The 21,123-nt window shown below is 50.0% G+C and overlaps 1 protein-coding gene across 1 annotated transcript; it reads right to left on the bottom strand.

Annotated features, from left to right (window-relative positions):
• Positions 1-19,891: 19,891 nt before the first annotated feature.
• On the bottom strand, positions 19,892-20,824 carry LOC123116826 (RING-H2 finger protein ATL80-like). The gene has a single exon (XM_044537720.1). The coding sequence runs from the start codon at positions 20,719-20,721 to the stop codon at positions 20,119-20,121; it is 603 nt and encodes a 200-aa protein (XP_044393655.1). The 5' UTR covers positions 20,722-20,824; the 3' UTR covers positions 19,892-20,118.
• Positions 20,825-21,123: the final 299 nt, after the last annotated feature.

Below are 21,123 nucleotides of genomic sequence, written 5' to 3'. Positions count from 1 at the left end.
GTATATGGTGTCGTGGATCTAAGTCTGACAGTAGAGTGGGGGGTAGGTACGGAGAGGCAAGGTCCTAGCTATGGAGAGGTTGTAAACACAAGAGATGTACGAGTTCAGGCCCTTCTCGGAGGAAGTAAAAGCCCTACGTCTCGGAGCCCGGAGGCGGTCGAGTGGATTATGTGTATATGGATTACAAGGTGCCGAACCCTTCTGCCTGTGGAGGGGGGTGGCTTATATAGAGTGCGCCAGGACCCCAGCCAACCCACGTAATGAAGGGTTTAAGGTACATTAAGTCCGGGGCTTAACTGGTAACGCCCCACATAAAGTGTCTTTACTATCATAAAGTCTACTTAATTACAGACCGTTGCAGTGCAGAGTGCCTCTTGACCTTCCGATGGTCGAGTGAGTCGTCGTGGTCGAGTCCTTCAAGTCAGTCGAGTGAGTCCCTCGTAGGTCGACTGGAAGGTGATCTCTTCTAAGGGTGTCCTTGGGCAGGGTACTTAGATCAGGTCTGTGACCCTACCCTAGGTACATGACTCCATCATTAGCCCCCGAATGGATTGAGGCTTGAGTGATGAAGGAGTTGATGTTGTTTCCGATTAGCCTTCGCATACTGGTCATGCGTTGTTTTGAACTAAAAAAAATCTCTTTGTTGATAGTGAGCAAATTTTCTTCAGTCGACTCGATCCATTCTTTTCCTTCATCAAGTGATCTTTTGGACTTCGCCGATTTCCGAGCGACGGATCGCAGGAAATCCCGCGTTTGGCAGACCGATCTGCCGTTCGCGGATTCCGCGGGATGCGAAATTTGGGGAAGCGCGCGAAGCGGGGCGGACCGCGGTGTTCGTACGGGACAGGGCATAGACGCCTCGATCCCCGCGCCGCTTTTTTCGCCACGTATCGCGTCCGCGTAACTGTTCAGGATATGATTAGATCGACCGGGCCCACCTGTCATCCACTCGGAAGGGATCTTATAAATGCGCCCGGTGAGGGTTTTTTGAACAGTGCCTCAGCATTCTCTCTCTGCTCCCTTCGTCTCCGCCCAACACGCTCGCTCTCGCCTCCGCACAACTTCCCCTCGCGCGTCCCGCCGGCAGCCATGGTCAAGGAGAAGACGGCGGCGTTGGAACGCGCGAAGAAGGCGTCGGCGACGGAGAAGGCGAAGGGGAGATCCACCAGTCGTGGCGGGTCTTCGTCTAGATCTCGCCTGCCGAAAGGCTGGGTCCAGGGGGATTGGATCCAGTCGACCATCACGGAGAAGGATCTCCTCGACATGGCCAACGAGGGCCTGATCCCTCATGGAGCCGCGAGGCTTCCGGGGAAAGAGTGGCAGCCCCAGCCGGAAGAGGGTGAGTGCGTGCTTCTGGCTACCCATGTCGACCGCGGATTTTCTTTGCCGCCGAGCATTTTCTTCCGTGGTTTCTTGAACTTCTTTGGAGCGCAACTCCACCACTTCACCCCGAATTCTATCGCCTATCTTGCCGCGTTTGTGTCCATGTGTGAGAGTTTCCTGGGTTGTCGACCGCATTGGGGTTTGTTCAAGCACATATTCACGTGTCGCTCTCAGACCGTGAAGAAGGTGAGCCCAGGCGACAAAAAAACCCGAGTTGTCCAAATGTGTGGGGGTATGGGGATCCAGGTGAGGAACAAGAGCACCTTCCCAGCCATGACATTTCCCGAGTCAGTCAGAGGCTGGCAGTCGACCTGGTTCTACTGCCAGGATCAGTCGACGCCGGGGCAGTCGAGTGGACTCCCTCAGTTCACCATGGGCCGAGTGAGCAAGCCCTCCTCTCTGAAGGTGATTCCGGAGGAGAAAGCTGACGTGAAGATGCTGATGGAGCGTGTAGTTCAGTTGGTTCGGGAGGGAGTGACGGGTATGGATCTCCTGGAGGTTTTTCTTAGGCGTCGTATCCAGCCTCTTCAGTTCCGGAGCCATTGCATGTGGTTGTACTGCGGGACTGAGGATGTGACTCGGGTCAATCCAGAAGCAGTCGACGATGCCACTCTGGAAAGGTGGATGGCCGCTGTTACTGGGAACAAGGATAACCCTCGCGGAGCCAGAAGGATTCCTCCACTCGACTGCCACAGTGATCCAAACAAGGTATGTCTGCTCCACTTCCCATTGTATTCTTGTCACATTTATTTCTGTTTTCTCTGCCGATCGGTCGCCTGATCTTTGTCTTGATGTCTATCAGGCCCTCACTGAGCTGTACTCGATGCCCAATGGAGCACAGGCTCCGACTGAGGAGGGAGAAGCGAGCGGGGGCGAGAGCCAGGAGGAGGAGTGGGACTTGGACGCCGCTGAGGATGATGATGATGACGATGACGATGAAGATGATGATGATGATGAGGACGAAGAAGAGGAGGAGGAGGAGGTCGCACCACCGCGCTCGGAAAGGCGGTCGAAACTTGTCCATGACCTTGCGACTGAACGTGGCAAGGGGGTTGCGACTGTTACACAGTCGACCAAGCGCCCTCGGACCACCTCTCCGGCGCCGACTGAAAAGGCGTTGAAGCAGCCCAGGGCGGCCCCGTCAAAGCCGACCAAGCTCCTGCCGAAGATGAAGGTGTCCATCCCCACCATATCAGGGTAATCATGCTGCTTAAGTCTTCTTGTTTTGTGCGAACTTTATCTCTGGTTGGCGCTGGAGTTAGTCGACTGATTCTTTGGAGTTGCAGTGCTGCTACTTCTGAGACCTCAGCCCAGGCTGACGACCATGAGATGGAGGACGCAGCAACCTCAAAACCTGGTACTATACTCTTAACACCGTTTCTAGTCGACTAACTCATGATCTCTAATTCTGATTCTTTTCTGTAGCTCCATCCAATGTTGTTATCACTCTCCCTGATGATGATGAAGATGAGGAACCGCTGAAGCCCAAAAGGAGTAGGAAAGCGTCTGCCGGCAGGGTGTCCCAGGATGTGACGGTGCCTGAGACTCTGGTCGCGGAGGAGGAGAACACCACTCGACACACTATGTCCTTCGCAGATCCACTGACGAGTGCTCTGCAGCCCTCCCTCTTCACGACGCACCACGTCCCAGAGGACCAAGCTGGCGCCGCGAAGGAGGCGATACGCCAGGCAAGGATCATGATGGAGCAGTTGAAGACCATCCGGGATGCGAGCCAGATAGCTTACGACGCCAGTTCCGCCCTTCAAAGCAATGTTCAGGTCAGTCGACCACCGCTTGTTTTCTTTCCAGAATTTATAGTAATCACCCACTGGGTGTGTCGATTTAAACTCCGTGATAGCGGGGGCACGCTGAGTGCACCCGCTGGTGTAGTCCCCAAGGCTAAGGTCGACTGCTGGCAGTCGGCCTTAGGCTTTATAAGTTTAGTCTTTCCGTCATTCGACTATGGCGAATGGATTTCGCAAACCGGTGGGGGCACGCTGAGTGCACCCACTGGGTGTAGTCCCCAAGGCTAAGGTCGACTGCTGGCAGTCGGCCTTAGGCTTTATAAGTTCAGTCTTTCCGTCATTCGACTATGGCGACTGGATTTTGCAAACCGGTGGGGGCACGCTGAGTGCACCCACTGGGTGTAGTCCCCGAGACTGTGGTCGACTGCTTGCAGTCGATTACAGTCTTAAAGAATACATCTTGTTTTTTTTTGAGGTCGACTGGTCGACTCTGTCTTCAACAGGATTAGTGGGGGCACGCTGAGTGCACCCACTGGGTGTAGTCCCCGAGACTACGGTCGAATGCTTGTATTCGGCTGTAGTCTTAGAAACGCATGATTTTTCCTGTTCCACTCGAAAGTGAATTATCTTTGATATTTAGTCGATTGATTCTTCCCAGAGATCCTGTGACCTTGCAGCTCGCTACACTGAGCTGGAAAACAAGCACATTCAGCTCGAGCTGGATTTGAAGCTGGCTCAGGAGAATCTGACGAAGGCAAAGGAGGAGACCAAAGGTATGTTTGGTGAGACCTCGACGACTGCTTTTTCCCTTTATTTGTTTCAAAATCTGATCTTGCTGTAACTTGCTGGTAAGGTGAAGGAGGCCCAACAGAAAAAAGACCTTGAACTAGCTGAGAAGATCAAGCTTGCTGACGAGAAGTTAGCTTCAGTCACCAAGCTTGAACAAGAAAATACCAATCTGAAAGCTGCTCTTGGGAAGAAAAATGATCTGGAGGCCTTCCTGAGTGGTCTTGCCGAGAAGCTGTTCCTTATGCTTGAAGGTAAACCTTTATGCTCAACAATCATTTTCAACTGTAATTTTTCCATTTGACCATTGCCTTGACTCGGTGATCGCCCTTGCAGTATTTTGTCAAGACTTTGAAGAAGAGACTAGCCAGCTGGAACCAAACCTTGACCCCGTCAATTCTCCGGTGAACGACGAAGTTGCCATGAATGTTTTCCGACTGGAGTCCCGTGTCGCAGCTGTCGTGGACTATCTCGCAAGGCTGAAGGTCGCCACATCTCGCATCGACGCAACGCTCTGGCCCAGGGAGACACTCCAGCACGACCTCGAGTCGCTGATGGCTCGCTTGAACACAGTCCCTGGTCGAGTGCAGGAGTGGAAAAAGTCCTCGGCTCGGTGCGGTGCAGATGTTGCTCTGTGTCTGGCCCGAGTCCACTGCAAAGATGCGCGAGAAGACAAGCTGGCGGCCCTCCGGGTGGCCAACACCAAGAAACACGACTTCAGGTCCTTTATGGAAACCTTCATTGCTGCTGCCACTCGGATCGCAGATGGAATTGATCTTGATGAGTTTGTTGCACCTTCCAGCCCTCCACAGGAGGGGTAAAAAACTTCTTTTAAGCTCGACGCTTTAAATTTGCCTCGGTATGCCGAGTGGAGTTGTAACCGATAAACTTTAACAGGCTTAGCGCCTGAGCACTTTCGGTTCCTTTAGGTATCATTCCGAACTTGAATTTGATGTTTGAACATGATTGCTTTTGGCTTGAAATGTCTTTTGCAGGTTCAAAGCAAGACGCTCACTGCAGTCGACTTATTCCTTAATCCACTTAGGCGAGCACTGGGCTGCAGCTAAGCCCCCGAGTGAGAGGTTTGCTCTTCACTAGGTAGGATTTTTATATCTTAGGCGAGCACTAGGCTGCAGCTAAGCCCCCGAGTGAGAGGTTTGCTCTTCACTCGGTAGGATTTTTATATCTTAGGCGAGCACTGGGCTGCAGCTAAGCCCCCGAGTGAGAGGTTTGCTCTCCACTCGGTAGGATTTCTATATCTTAGGCGAGCACTGGGCTGCAGCTAAGCCCCCGAGTGGGAGGTTTGCTCTTCACTCGGTAGGATTTCTATATCTTAGGCGAGCACTGGGCTGCAGCTAAGCCCCCGAGTGAGAGGTTTGCTCTTCACTCGGTAGGATTTTTATATCTTAGGCGAGCACCGGGCTGCAGCTAAGCCCCCGAGTGAGAGGTTTGCTCTTCACTCAGTAGGATTTTTATATCTTAGGCGAGCACTGGGCTGCAGCTAAGCCCCCGAGTGAGAGGTTTGCTCTTCACTCGGTAGGATTTTTATATCTTAGGCGAGCACTTGGACTGCAGCTAAGCCCCCGAGTGAGAGGTTTGCTCTTCACTCGGTAGGATTTTTATATCTTAGGCGAGCACCGGGCTGCAGCTAAGCCCCCGAGTGGAAGTCTGGCTTACCACTCGGTAGGATTCTTATAACTTAGGCGAGTACTTGGACTGCAGCTAAGCCTCCGAGTGGAAGTCTGGCTTACCACTCGGTAGGATTTTTATAACTTAGGCGAGTACTTGGACTGCAGCTAAGCCTCCGAGTGGAAGTCTGGCTTACCACTCGGTAGGATTTTGATAACTTAGGCGAGTACTTGGACTGCAGCTAAGCCTCCGAGTGGAAGTCTGGCTTACCACTCGGTAGGATTTTGATAACTTAGGCGAGTACTTGGACTGCAGCTAAGCCTCCGAGTGGAAGTCTGGCTTACCACTCGGTAGGATTTTATTTAATCTTAGGCGAAACGGATTCGCAGCTAAGCCTCCGAGTGGGAGTCTGGCTCACCACTCGGTAAGGATTTTTACAAACTTAGGCGAAACGGATTCGTGGCTAAGCCTCCGAGTGGGAGTCTGGCTCACCACTCGGTAAGGATTTTTACAAACTTAGGCGAAACGGATTCGCGGCTAAGTCACCCACTGAGGGGAAAATTTTATTGGACAAAATAAAAAGTGACAAAAATTATGGAGGAACTATGACACTATTATTTTGAAATCCATGAACTACAGGAGTACTTTATTGTAACTCATCCGAGTGATAAACTTAAGTGTAAAATGGGCGGAGTAGTTCCGCGTTCCAAGCTCGGGGCTCGTCGATATTATGTTCGACATTGTAAAGACGGTACGCCCCGTTGTGGAGAACTTTGGTGACGATGAAGGGCCCTTCCCAAGAAGGAGCAAGCTTGTGCTGTTTCTTCTGATCCACTCGGAGAACTAAATCTCCTTCCTGGAAGGCTCGACCCCTCACATTTCTGGCGTGGAAACGACGCAAATCTTGTTGGTAGATGGTCGATCGGATCAGAGCCATCTCCCTTTCTTCCTCTAAAAGGTTGACTGCGTCCTGCCGCGCTTGTTCAGCTTCTGCTTCGTTGTAGATCTCAACTCAAGGAGCATTGTGGAGAAGATCACTCGGCAAGACTGCTTCAGCTCCGTAGACCAAGAAGAATGGAGTTCTTCCGGTCGATCGATTAGGTGTGGTCCGCAGTCCCCAAAGCACCGAGGGAAGTTCGTCGACCCATGCTCCAGCTGCATGCTTGAGATCACGCATCAGTCGGGGTTTCAATCCCTTGAGAATCAGGCCATTGGCTCGCTCTGCTTGTCCATTCGTCTGCGGATGGGCGACCGAAGCGTAGTCGACTCGTGTGCCTTGAGAGTTGCAGAAATCCCTGAATTCTTCCGAGTCAAAGTTCGACCCATTATCCGTAATGATGCTGTGCGGGACTCCATATCTGAATATCAGTTCCCTGATGAAGCTAACAGCAGCACCGGCGTCAAGGTTCTTGATTGGTTTAGCCTCAATCCACTTGGTGAACTTGTCGACTGCCACCAGTACATGCGTGAAGCCACTTCGCCCTGTTCTCAAAGGACCGACCATGTCCAACCCCCATACTGCGAAAGGCCAGACGAGTGGAATGGTCTTCAGAGCTGATGCAGGCTTGTGCGACATATTCGAGTAGAACTGACATCCCTCGCACTTATCCACTATTTCCTTTGCCATCTCATTCGCCTTTGGCCAGTAAAATCCGGCTCGGTATGCTTTGGCCACGATGGTCCGAGAGGACGCATGATGACCACAGGTTCCCGAGTGGATATCATTAAGGATGATTCGACCTTCTTCTGGTGTTATGCACTTCTGACCAACTCCAGTCGCGCTTTCTCTATATAACTGTCCTTTGATTACGGTGAAGGCTTTAGATCGACGGACGATCTGTCGAGCCTCTTCCTCATCCTCCGGAAGCTCTTTTCTCAGGATATACGCGATATACGGAACTGTCCAGTCGGGAATGACCACCAAGACCTCCATGACCAAGTCGACCACTGCTGGGACTTCAACCTCAGTCGGATCTGTGGCACTCTTGGGCTGTGGAGCTTCTTCGGTGAAAGGATCTTCTTTGACTGACGGAGTGTGTATATGCTCCAAGAACACACCACTCGGAATGGCTCCTCTCTTGGAACCTATCTTTGCTAGATCATCAGCTGCTTGATTTTTCAGTCGGGGTATATGATGGAGCTCCAACCCCTCGAACTTCTTTTCCAGCTTCCTCACTGCACTGCAGTATCCAGTCATGGCTGGGCTTCTCACGTCCCACTCCTTCATCACTTGGTTGACCACTAAATCTGAATCGCCATAGACCATCAGGCGACGGACGCCGAGTGAAATGGCCATGCGCAATCCGTATAAGAGGGCCTCATACTCTGCCTCATTGTTGGAGGAATCAAAGTGAATCTGGAGCACATATCTGAGCTTATCTCCTCTGGGGGAAACCAGGACAACCCCAGCACCGGAACCATTCAACATCTTAGAGCCATCAAAAAACATGGTCCAATGCTCCGAGTGAACTTCAGTCGGCTGCTGCTGTTCAATCCACTCGGCGAGGAAATCTGCTATTGCCTGGGACTTAATGGCTTTCTTTGCCTCAAACCTTGATATCAAGGGGAAGAAGTTCAATCGCCCATTTCGCCACTCGACCAGTTGCATCTCTGTTGTGCAAAATCTCTGATAGTGGAGCGTCGCTGACGACTGTGATGGAATGATCAGAGAAATAATGAGCAACCTTCTTTGTGGTCATGTATATTCCATACACAAGCTTCTGATAATGAGGATATCTCTGCTTGGATGGAGTCAAGACTTCAGACAAATAATACACTGGGCGCTGAACTTTGAAAGCTTTTCCTTCCTCTTCCCGCTCGACCGTAAGCACTGTACTGACGACTTGTCCTGTGGCTGCGATATAAAGCAACAGAGGCTCTTTGCTGATTGGAGCAGCAAGCACCGGCTGGGTGGAGAGCAGAGCTTTTAGCTCGGCAAACGCTGCATCAGCTTCTGGAGTCCACTCGAACTTGTCTGCCTTCTTCATCAGTCGGTAAAGAGGCAATGCCTTTTCACCGAGTCGTGAGATGAATCGACTTAATGCGGCCAAGCATCCAGTAAGCTTCTGGACATCGTGCACTCGCACAGGGCGTTTCATTCGGAGAATAGTGCCGATCTTTTCTGGATTAGCGTCGATCCCTCGCTCGGAAACGAGAAAACCGAGTAACTTGCCACCAGGAACTCCGAATGTGCACTTTGATGGATTGAGCTTGATATCATACCTTCTGAGGTTGGCAAATGTTTCGGCGAGGTCAGCGAGCAGGTCGGAACCTTTTCGTGACTTGACGACGATATCATCCATATACGCTTCCACATTCCGACTGATTTGAGTGAGTAGACACTTCTGAATCATTCGCATAAATGTGGCTCCGGCATTCTTGAGGCCGAATGGCATGGTGATATAGCAGAAGCACCCGAATGGAGTGATGAAAGCTGTTTTTACCTCGTCGGGTCCGTACAGACGGATCTGGTGGTACCCGGAGTAGGCGTCTAGAAAAGACAATCTCTCGCATCCCGCGGTCGAGTCAACAATTTGATCTATGCGAGGGAGAGGAAAATGATCTTTCGGGCAGGCCCGGTTGATGTGCTTGAAATCAATGCACATTCGGAGCGATTTGTCCTTCTTAGGAACCATGACGACATTAGCGAGCCACTCGGAGTGGTATATCTCTCGGATAAATCCTGCCGCCAACAGTCGAGCCACTTCCTCACCAATGGCTTTTCTCTTCTGGACGGCGGACCGCCGAAGATGCTCTTTGACTGGTTTTGCTGATGAGTCGACTCTTAGGCGATGCTCAGCCAGTCCCCTGGGAACACCTGGCATGTCAGCGGGCTTCCATGCAAAAATGTCCCAGTTCTCACGGAGGAACTGGATGAGCGCTTCTTCCTATTTCGGGTCGAGTGTTGTGGAGATGTGGGTCGGAGCTGCATCGGGGTCGGTCGGGTGAATGTGAACAGGCTTCGTCTCACCGGACGACTGAAATGCAGATTCTGTGGCGGGTTTCTTGGATCGCAGCAAATCACTCGGATCTGCGTTTTGCTTGTATTCTTCGAACTCGACCGCTGTCACCTGGGAATCAGCAATCTTTGAGCCCTTCTGAAAGCACTCTTCTGCCTTTTTCCGATCACCGGTGACAGTGATCACTCCTTTGGGGCCGGGCATCTTCAATTTGAGGTACACGTAACATGGTCGAGCCATGAACCGTGCATAAGCTGGTCTCCCCAAAATAGTGTGATATGCACTCTGAAAATCCACGACCTCAAACGTCAACTTCTCTTTGCGAAAATGTTTCGAATCACCAAACACCACGTCCAGAGCTATTTGGCCAAGTGACTCGGCTTTCTTCCCTGGTATAACTCCATGAAAGCTCATGTTACTGGTGCTCAGTCGGGACATCGGAATGCCCATTCCTTTCAGTGTGTCTGCATACAGCAAATTCAGCCCGCTACCACCGTCCATCAGCACTTTTGTCAGTCGAGTGCCTTCGACAACTGGATCGACCACCAAAGCTTGCCTCCCAGGGGTGGCAATATGAGTCGGGTGATCAGATTGGTCGAATGTGATGGGTGTTTGGGACCATTTCAGATAATTTGCTTTTGCTGGGGTAACCATGTTCACCTCGCGGTTAATGACTTTCAATCGACTCTTGCTTTCCACATCTGCAAAGATCATCAGAGTGGAGTTGACATGCGGATATCCTTCCTCACTGTCCTCCTTGTCTTCGGCCTTGTCCGACTCCTTTTCCTTGTCTTTAGACTGTTTTCCTTGAAACTGCTGGATCAGGAGTCGACATTGGCGAGTGGTATGCTTTGGGTAAATGATATTCCCCTCTTCGTCTTTCTTCGTGTGGATGTGACACGGCATATCCATCACGTCGTTCCCTTCTTTATCCTTTACCTTCTTAGGGTTCCAGGATCCTTTTGGTTTCCCTTTAAACTTTCCATGAGCCACGGCCAGAGCCTCTCCAGGAGCTGCCGGTTCAGCCTTCCGCTTCTATTTCCGACTGGTGTTTCCCTTCTCCGACTGGCTCGGCTTGTGTTTGCCGCTTCGGAGTCGGTCTTCTTCTTCGCCGTTGGTGTACTTGGTAGCAATTTCCATCATCCGACTCAAGGTCATGTCTCCGGTTCGACCAAATTTTAAACTCAATTCTCTGTTCTTGACACCATCCTTGAAGGCGCAGACCGCCTGATGATCGGACACATTCTCCACAGTATGGTGCAAAGTGATCCATCTCTGAATATACTCCCTGAGAGTCTCATTGGTCTTCTGCACGCAGACTTGCAGCTCCGTCAATCCAGCCGGTCGCTTGCAAGTTCCTTCAAACGTTCTGATGAACACTCGGGACAGATCTTCCCAAGTGTAAATGCTGCTAGGAGGTAACTGATTCAACCACGCTCTGGCAGAACCTTCCAACATGAGGGGCAAATGCTTCATGGCCACCTCGTCATTCCCACCACCAATCTGAACCGCCACTCGGTAGTCCTCAAGCCAAGTTTCAGGCTTAGACTCACCGGTGAACTTGCTGACTCCTGTTGCCAACCTGAAATTGGGAGGAATCACTGCGGCTCTGATAGCTCTGCTGAAACATTCCGGACTAGAAATGTGCACTCGACTGCTCATGGGCGCATCTCTGTCGAGTCCACCTCGATGGGCTCTCTTCCGGTCGACCAAGCCTTGCACGATAATGGATCGCGCGTCGAAGCCTGGTTCCCTGGGGTCGACTGGAACTCTTCGCCCCGCACTGAGCTGACGTCTGTCATCTTGCTGCCGAGGAGCGTAAGACCCACCCCTCAGAGGGGAAGTGGGCACTCGACGTCTATCATCTCGGTCGTGTCGGTCTCCATATTGGTCTCGCCGATTCTCGCGCCCCTCACGCCGCGGAGGCGATCTGGGACTGTGAGCCGACTGAACCGTATTCGCAGCGACGGATCGACTGTGAATTCTGTTGCGCGACTGCGACACGGCTGAATTTTGATCTCCTGCTGCCCGAAGCAGATCCCTGATCTGCATCAAGCCTCTGCCAGCTTCCGACTGAGAGGGATGGATGGACTCTGCAATACGGGTCGCAGCTGCTAAATTCTGGATTGAGGTTCGATATACCTGAGTCGGCGGGAAGAGTTGACGTCGACTGGCGTCGGGAACTCGTTGCCGCGCGCGCTCGTCGAGTGCTCGCTGAAGATTCTCCAAGCGAGCGCGTTCGGCCAAATTGGCCAAACGTGCCTCCTCCAAGGCGCGAGCCTCGGGGGTTTCTCCTGCGATGGGAGTATGCAGGGCATCCATGTTCCTGTGGCGAAGTTCCTCTCTTTGCAGAGAGTCGAGTGGCTCGGGCTGGTACTCTTCGTGGTCTCGTGCGGGGTCGCCTCCGTCGCCTGCCCCACCATCACGGGCGAAGCCAGGGGGGCTGCGTGGCCCGTCGACCATCAGGATTTCCGCCGCTGGATCACTGCTATCGCATTCGGATGCTGTCTTTACGGAGCCAGTCGACAGATCGAACAGGCCGTAGAGAGATTCGTCGGGCTCGATTGCCGCAACTTGGGTGGTGGCCGTCTGGCGAGCCACCGCGTGTCTCACCCACCGTTGGAGCCTCGACCGACCCGAGCGCTTGCGCTGGCGGGAGACCGGGAGGGTGGTCGATAGGGGAGTCGACCGATATGGGGTCGACGGTTGCCGCAGCAGAACACTGCGGACACATGCGCGAAAATGCGTCGCACCGCGGACGGGGAGCGCATCGACGTCGAGTGGAGCCTCCTGGAGCCAGGCGGAGTCGTCGGCGACGAAGGTGAGAGCACCGAGACGAATCTCTCGACCCTCGACCAAAACTCCAGCAGCTACCATGATGAAAGTACTCGGAAGAATCGCAACTTCTCCACAAAATCGCTAAAACACCAGCCCCAAGGTGGGCGCCAACTGTCGTGGATCTAAGTCTGACAGTAGAGTGGGGGGTAGGTACGGAGAGGCAAGGTCCTAGCTATGGAGAGGTTGTAAACACAAGAGATGTACGAGTTCAGGCCCTTCTCGGAGGAAGTAAAAGCCCTACGTCTCGGAGCCCGGAGGCGGTCGAGTGGATTATGTGTATATGGATTACAAGGTGCCGAACCCTTCTGCCTGTGGAGGGGGGTGGCTTATATAGAGTGCACCAGGACCCCAGCCAACCCACGTAATGAAGGGTTTAAGGTACATTAAGTCCGGGGCGTTACTGGTAACGCCCCACATAAAGTGTCTTTACTATCATAAAGTCTACTTAATTACAGACCGTTGCAGTGTAGAGTGCCTCTTGACCTTCCGGTGGTCGAGTGAGTCGTTGTGGTCGAGTCCTTCAAGTCAGTCGAGTGAGTCCCTCGTAGGTCGACTGGAAGGTGATCTCTTCTAAGGGTGTCCTTGGGCAGGGTACTTAGATCAGGTCTGTGACCCTATCCTAGGTACATGACTCCATCATACGGTCCTGTCTACCAAGCGCTGGACATGTTTGCTTGCACCGAAATAAGCTGACAATACAAATTAGTTGTCAACTATTTTTGAATAAACAATATCAAAGACATAAATATGGTTGAGAAACTTACATAATGATATAACTAGAGGCATCTGCACATTGACCCAGATGTCGGTATTACCTTCAATATCATCTTCCGGACGAATATCAAAGGTGATAACCATATCAGGCTCAAATGCATAAGTCTTGCATAGTGCTCGCCATGTTTTGCATCCAAAATAGGTGTAGTCGTCTGAATTGTATAATTTTACGTTAAAAATATAACCATGTTCGGTCTTCAAGTAAACTTTCTTTACCTCCATAGTACGACTGAAACCTATCTTATCCAATACAAAAACTCTTGCATGGCAGGTATACGCTAGTAGAATAGTAAAAATAAATAAATTATAAGTTCAAGCAAATGAAGCATATGTCATGCTTAATTACGAAAAAAACTTGTCGTTGTGACTTACTGTATCCACTTCGAAGTTCTCGTCCAGCTTGATGCTGAAGCGCCTATCATCATCTAGGTAAATTCCGTTGCATAGGCCGCGCTCGTCTTCGCAGTATTTGCAAGTATCGAAATCCTTTTCGTCGTCAGACATTTCCTATGTTCATAGTTGAAATATTAATTGAAAATTGATCGAAGACAACTACCAGGATACTCAACACACAAATCCGGGGCACTCGATATTTCCTACATATTCTGGCACAAGTCATGCCAAGATTCACGGAAAAATCCGGCATGACTTTTGCTAAAATAGGACATATCGAGCGCCTGAAATTTGCCGGAACAGAAATAAATCAACACTCCGGCAAAACATAGGCCACTCGGAGGTGTAACCTGCAAACATGATCGACCACTTGGGCAAGCACATATCCTATTTGAGCAACACAAGATATACATTTTAAAATATCTTATAGGACTCAAATTAGCTTGCATTCAATAAGTAAAAGTAAACCATTTCATGTGTTCATACATCATCGAATATTATCACTAATACATCCCGAATAGTGTCATACATATAACATCACTAATACAACTAAAATCCTAGCACACGACGGGTATCGGCGTGGGCGGTGGACACCCACAGAGAAGGAACCATCACGGGATCATAGCTCCAGTGAGATCCCTGGAGAACCTGCCAGGTATTGGAGAACCTGTGCTCCAACGCAAACAAGTAGCGACGGATGTGCGCGTCCTCCTCACTGACACGGTGACGCACCACCTCCGCGGGGTCCTCGAGCCTCTGGACCGTCACTGGCCCACGCGACCGCCCCCAAAGAAGGTTCGGGTCAACGACAAGCTGGCTCCTCACCAACCTGCGCCCCCCGGTAGGTAGCGCCTCCCAGTACCACCCCGACGGAGCCCAGTCCCGGACATGACCCGTCTGGTCAAGCAGGTGTCGTCCTCCGCCGACTCGACGACGAGGATGCGGGATAGGCATCGTCCACGTCGATGCGGAAAAAATTTCTTTAACTAAAAAAATAGCAACAAGTTCTTACTAACTAGTTCTATTAATTCAATTAGTTCTTAATCGGAACGGAGGGAGTAATTAGTACCTAGGCACTACTGCCCTAATTACCATATAAGTATCCATTTTTTAACTAGGGCTTGTACTACCTAATTAAATAGGGTTAATACTAATTGTAATTAACTAACTAGCACTAAAAATAGCCTAGGGTTCATACTAACTAGCACTAAATAGCTAGGGTTCATACTAAGCAAACAAGAGGGATCGAAAGGGGAGAGTGCTTACAGAGGGCGGGGAGAGAGATGGGGTCGGGGAAGACGGCGGCACTGAGGCGCGGCGAGGCGGGGTCGGGGGAGACGGCGGCAAGGCGGAGGCGACGAGGGGGAGAAGAGAGAGTGGGGAATTAGGGAAGGAAGCAGAGGAGAGGAAATCAGGCCGCGCGGGGGGTTAGGTAAAAATAGCTTTAACAGTAGCGTGGGGAGGCAAAACGCGCTGCTGCTAAAATCCGTAGTAGTAGCGCTGTTTATAGAAGGGCGCTACTACTATACCTAGCACGTCGGAAACGGTGTGGCAATTATAGTAATAGCGCGTTCTGCTCCTGCCGCGCTACTGCTAAGCGGGTAACAGTAGCGCCGTTTTAGCCGACGCGCTACTGCTAAGTAGCAGTAGCGCCTCATTTTAACAAGCGCTACTGGTAAAATTCTGTGTATAAGGTTTTCCCTAGTAGTGTATGGCAGCATTTTGATGCGTCCATGGATGAGTCTGTCTGTCTCTTCTCATTTGGAGAACACGACAGTTAGCTTCTGTAGCCGTTTGGCCTGGTCTACTAGAAGGAAGCTGAGACTGTGGTATTTATCTGATTGAATCCATCGATCTGGAGCACTGACTGTTGTTATTGTTCCCTAGTGTCATGGGCTAGGGGTGTTATTTTGGTTCTAGTTTAATTTATGGCCTCCCACAGGCTGTTGTATCCCCACGCAGATTGATGTATTTTTGGACAAGAACAACATACAATGATAACCTCTGTATCCCTACATTTTTATTGATCTTATGTTCATTTGTATGCATTAACATTATCTGTTCGCTATTCTTCTCTATCAAATACAACAGTGTAATATCTGTAACTAAATCTTAGTTGTTTTTGTTTCGTGGCATCACACCTTTTTCTTGAAGCGACGAGAGAGAGAGAGAGATGACAGATGCACTTGCAAATTGGACGTTCCTTCTTCAGTATGCTTCATTTTGGTCCCCATCCATAAATTTGCAACTGATGTAGCACTCATGTACACTTGTAACTTGGTTACTTTATTAGTAACTTAATCCTAAAATAAAGGCAGAATGATGATACATATAACAAAGCCTTTGTATCTAGTTGCTACTATTAGTTTTCTCTAAATAAAATTCTCTAAAATAGTTGCTACTGTTTGTTAGGTCGAGGGCCTCATTTTTTAATCTACACCGGGCCTCCGTTTTCTCGGATACGTCCCTGATCATGAAGCTAGCTAATCTTTTGATTCAGAAAATTCCCACATCCTACTTTTGTGCAACTCTCATACTCTAATATATCTTTGTCCTGTTTATCCATCTGTACACATGATTTTTTTTCTTTTCTTGGTGCATAATCTGGGTGAGCAACATTGGTTCTCCAATATCAGAGTATATGTGGCCATCTAGCCTAGTCTGCTAGTACTATCTTCCATGCATTCATTATTTAATTCTCCACTCTCAGATTATATAATACAGTATGAAAATTTGATAAACAACCAAGCAAGGAAATTCTGTTTGTAGTTTCAAGTCCTTCAAAGTTGTTGTTGTGATAAGATATTGAAGAACGCCGTCTCCAAGGGCTCGAAGGTCGTCACCAAGTTCACCTCCTCTTAGGCTACATTGCATGTATCTAGTTGCAAATTTGGTTGTTCACTCGGGTTATCGCTAAGTAGTAGTAGTGTTAGTGCTGGATGGGATTCGTTCAATGTTAGACTGACACTTAGGTGTCATTCACAATTTTGTAGCAAGTTTGTCTTGTTGTGATGCTATTTAACCTGTAAAGATTGGATTTTTAACTGTTTTATATCAGTTTAACTCAATAGGGCAATCCCTGCCTACCAAACAATGTTTTATATGGAGGGGATTGTGGATGGAGAGGGATTTGAGGTTTCAAGGGGATCTGAGGGGATTGGGTGGAATAGGGGGATTCACCAAATCCCCTAAAATCCCCTCCTCCCAAACCTCTCAAATCCACCCCTACCAAACAAGGCCTGAAGATTTTCTGGTTTGAGTACTTGATCACAGTCACAAATAATGGTACCAGTGTACTATACCATGGTGCATACGTATTTGAATATTTAAGCAAACTAACCAACCATAGAGAATTGTTATTTCTATATAGTACTCACCTTCGTCTCATACTATAAAAGCGTTTTCGACACAGAGGGAGTTCGTGCTAATACAAATACACAACATTTAGGGCCGGTGTAGTTGATAACCACAATTCTAGGGAACAACGGCTATAGGACTAACCAATAATAAAAAATAAATTATATCAGAATAACCATTTCAACAGAAATCTGACTACCAGGTCCTATATCAGAACCCAGGATTATATCAGAATGGTTTCAAAGGCTCAAGAGTAACCAATTATAGTATCAACGGAAATCCTGGGCTCAGTAACCCTGGTTTCAAAGGTGCTTCTTTTTAGCCCGAGTTCAGTAACTATAGGAGTAACAATTAATGAAATTAAAATGTGATTGAAACATTCTAACTAGTCAAAACATATTTCAGCACAAAACAATAGCATATTTCAGCAACAAACATGAGCAGATTTGAACAACAAATAGGAGCATATTTCAGCCATACATAGTTCAGCGAGATGACAATTCATGGTTCATGTTTTTTTGGAGGTGAGATGGCCTGGAAAAAAAATTGGGGGGGGGGGGGGGGGGGGTTAAAGCAGGACGCTAAGTTCTTGGCGGCTCATGTCTATTCCCGGGTCCATACGTCAGTAATTTCACGGGTATGGCGGGTTTCGAATTTGGGTAATGCTGGAACGGGTTTGAACCTACGAGATGAGCCGGGTTTTATAATTTACCTAGTACCAGCCCCGTGGGGTTAGAAACACGCTCATCCCCGTCGTCTAATAGGATAAAAACCCGCGAGGACGAGGGTTTCATGGCCCCATTGCCATCTTCAGCCACCACCAATCCCTCATGTGTGGTACTCTTCTCACAAAAAGAACCCCTCAACTCTAGTACTTTGCCTAACAAAAGCCTGTGCATGTCAAGCTATATTACTATGTACTCCCTCTGTCTCAAATTCGTCCTGAACTACTTGTCGCAAAAATAGATGTATTTAGACGTATTTTTAGTACTAGATACATCTTTTTCTATCCATCTATATGACAAGTAATTTGGGATGAAGGAAGTATATTGCAGCAAACTCATTTGTATAACAACAATTGACATTTAATATGTGGGTCCCAGCTCGAATCTCAATGCAAATGTGGATGATGTACTCTCTACCGCTAGGTATCGAAACCGTTAATAATGTCTTTGCGAGCCAACATATCCTTCTTTTCTCCCTGAGCTCACACATGAGTCCCCCAAGAAAAGGTGGTAGCATGGGTGGCAAAGCTCTCTCCCCCCAGAGCTCATTACTGTTCCGGCCTCCTGTCCATCCCCACATGATTCATCTGCGTGTGTGCGGGAGCTCGTTCCTGTATTTTGAAGCATGGTGGCGTCAACGGCATCCCACATCGCGCGCCCAACGAAGGAGCGGGAGCTTTCACTCCCAATGGACTACCATTTTATTCATTTGATCTTTTTTGTATTCGTGTGTGATTTGAATAATTCTTTTCATCCCGAACCATTTGTTATTGTTTAATTTATTCATATTTGAACATTTGTTGTAATTAAGATGATTATTGTATTGTACTCCTTCGTCCGAAAATACTTGTAAGATACATCCATTTCAGTATTTCCGCGGAGGGAGTATGATGCTAAAGCATTAATAAAATTGATTTATATTGTTGTTGTATTAAGATTATATTGTTAAAAATTATGAATTTGCCTAAAACCCCCCAAAAGGTTTTGCGGGTCGGTTTCGCCGGAGGGGTACCAAAAATCGTTTTCGGGAGAACCATAAAATGGATATGCCGGAGGCCATTTTGCAGGACCTACTAGAGATGCTCTAATCAATCAAAAGATACAAACAAGCAAACAAATCTGATGGGAGAAATTGGTTCGTCGAGATTGGCGTGCGGCCTAAAACCGCCACTGACGATCGACGGCGGTTAGGTGGAGCTAGTTTAGCCTAGTGGCGAGGGCGAGGCGACCCCAGATAGCCATGGATGGACGCCCGCCGGCTGGCCGGCGGCCCGCTCTACCGATCGAGTTGCGAATTGGGACACTCAGATCACATGCCCCCTCCCCAAGTCTCCACCTCCCCTCTGCCCTTACGCTTTGGCTCTAATTGGGTCACGTTTCTTTTACTCTTTGCCCACTTGTTATCCAGATGACAATCATGGTGGCAAGAACTAATGGTATCGAAAAGGGAACAAACAATACTACAAAGCAATGCGTACGTGAAAAGGAGACGATAAGCCGATTTGTAAAGCGCAGTGCCTACTAGACGCATCACAAAATTTGTACTACTATAAACCCTCCCTCCTCCAGATTGGTGGCTGCTCGCTGGCCGCCGTAATCGGAAAAGGCTCGCTCTTCTACCGGCCGACGTGAATCCATGCATGCGGCCGCCGGGGCCAGAGAAGAAACATTGCAGCCATGGTATGGAGCGCCGGAGGTGGAGGAAACACTCGAAGCTATTTGATTTGACGTGGAAATTAGGTGCAGAGTTGGTGGCGCCTACGTCCGCCCGTTGTTGCATCTGCTTGCATGGGCAGCCCATCATCATTCGTCGGTGGGGTCGACCGTCGACGGATGGCGATGAACCGCTCGAGAGCACCTCCCTCGACCATTCATGGCGATGGGGCCGGCGTCCGCCGTCCGTACGCACACGCGTCCGTGCAGCCCGGCGTACGTACTGTACGCATCACGTCACGTCACATCACATCGCGGCCTAAAATATCCCGCGTGCGTGCGTGCCCGGCGCCACCACCTTGCGGCATGCCGGCCATGACGCGACGGGGGTGAGCACGACCGCCGCGGCGCCGCCATGATCGGCACTTGACCACATTTCGCCGCCCCTCTTGCGCTAAAGCGATCGGTCGGTCCACATGAACACGTCCTGGTGACCAGTGACGACGATGATCTTTACCTAAAAGCGTTGCTGCCGTACGCGCGCTTTATGTATGCAACGACCTACAGCACCCACGTCTGTACATTCCCTTTTCACTTTCTGAATTTCCACTCCTTTTGTTTAGCTGATGAGATTGATTTGAAAGTATCGTCGAAAAAAGAAGGTGATTTGGAAGTATTTACCAATAGTGAAAATGCTACCAACGCAAATCAAGCGAGATGCGCCATCTCGCACACTGTACAGATGCATTTTGTACGTACGTACGTACGTACTACCTGCTGGCCAAGATCTATTGAGAAAGAGCGGCTATATACGTGTCACGTGTGTGTGTGTCGTATGCACGTTGCGAGCATACTGAAGTTGCTGCGGCGGAGACGCTACTGTGCCGACGGCCGGCAACGGCCGGGGCCTGAGACGGCGGCCGAGGCCTGCGCCACAAGGACGTCGGCGCGCTCGCAACATGTTTGGGGAGGGGGCGACTCGGTGGCCGACGGCGCCGGCGACACGACGAGGGCGCGCCGGCAGGAGGGGCAGGTGGAGCTGGAGAGCAGCCACACGTCGACGCAGGCGGCGTGGAAGCCGTGGCCGCACGTCGGGAGCACGCGCACCTCGTCGCCGCGCGCGAACTCCACCAAGCAGATGGCGCACTCCGGCCGCTCCCCAGCCTCCTCATCATTCTTCTCCTGCTCTGGCCGCCAGGACACGGTCGGCAGCGCTTGCAGCGCCTTCTTCTTGATCCCCTTGCACGGCGCGGCGACTGCCCCCGGTGCGTCGACGGAGAAGGCGGAGGGGTTGCACAGGCGGGAGCACCGGGCGACCATGGCCAGCCCGACCACGCAGAGCAGGAAGCAGAGCACCGCCGCCAGGATGAGCAGCGTGTCCGTGTGCACGCTCATCCCGCCCCGCGCCATGGCGGCCGCCGGAGGCGCGGCCAGCGCGGCGAGGCGGTCGACGGACTGCTGCAGCATGTGGCGCGGCATTTTTCTCGCTCCTTCTCTTCTGTGTGGGGCAGGAACTCTGAGATGAGAGCAGGGAGGTCTCTGTGTGGAGTGGGTACTAGGGAGGAGAATTGGAGTGGACTGGAGGAGGGAAGAGCTGGGGTTGCTGGTGCTGCGTTTTTATAGGGTCTGGGATAGGCTCATACTCCCTCCGTCCGCGAATAAGTGTACTTCTAGCTTTTATGTTAAGTCAAAGTTTTGAAATTTTAACCAACTATATACAAATAATGATAACATATATAACATCAAATTGATATATTATGAAAGTACATTTCAAAATAGATCTAGTGATATTAATTTAGTGTCATAAATGCTAATACTTTTCTCTATAAAGTTGGTCAAAGTTTTAAAACTTTGACCTAGGACAAAAGCTAGAAGTACACT

Source organism: Triticum aestivum, chromosome 5B (assembly GCF_018294505.1).
Source record: "Triticum aestivum cultivar Chinese Spring chromosome 5B, IWGSC CS RefSeq v2.1, whole genome shotgun sequence".
NCBI lineage: Eukaryota > Viridiplantae > Streptophyta > Magnoliopsida > Poales > Poaceae > Triticum > Triticum aestivum.
The sequence above is the reverse complement of the archived record's forward strand: the minus strand, read 5'-3'. Positions and strand labels throughout refer to the sequence as shown.

Coding starts and splice junctions, on each gene's coding strand:
- LOC123116826 (XM_044537720.1), bottom strand. CDS start 20,721: ATGCCGCGCCACATGCTGCAGCAGTCCGTCGACCGCCTCGCCGCGCTG.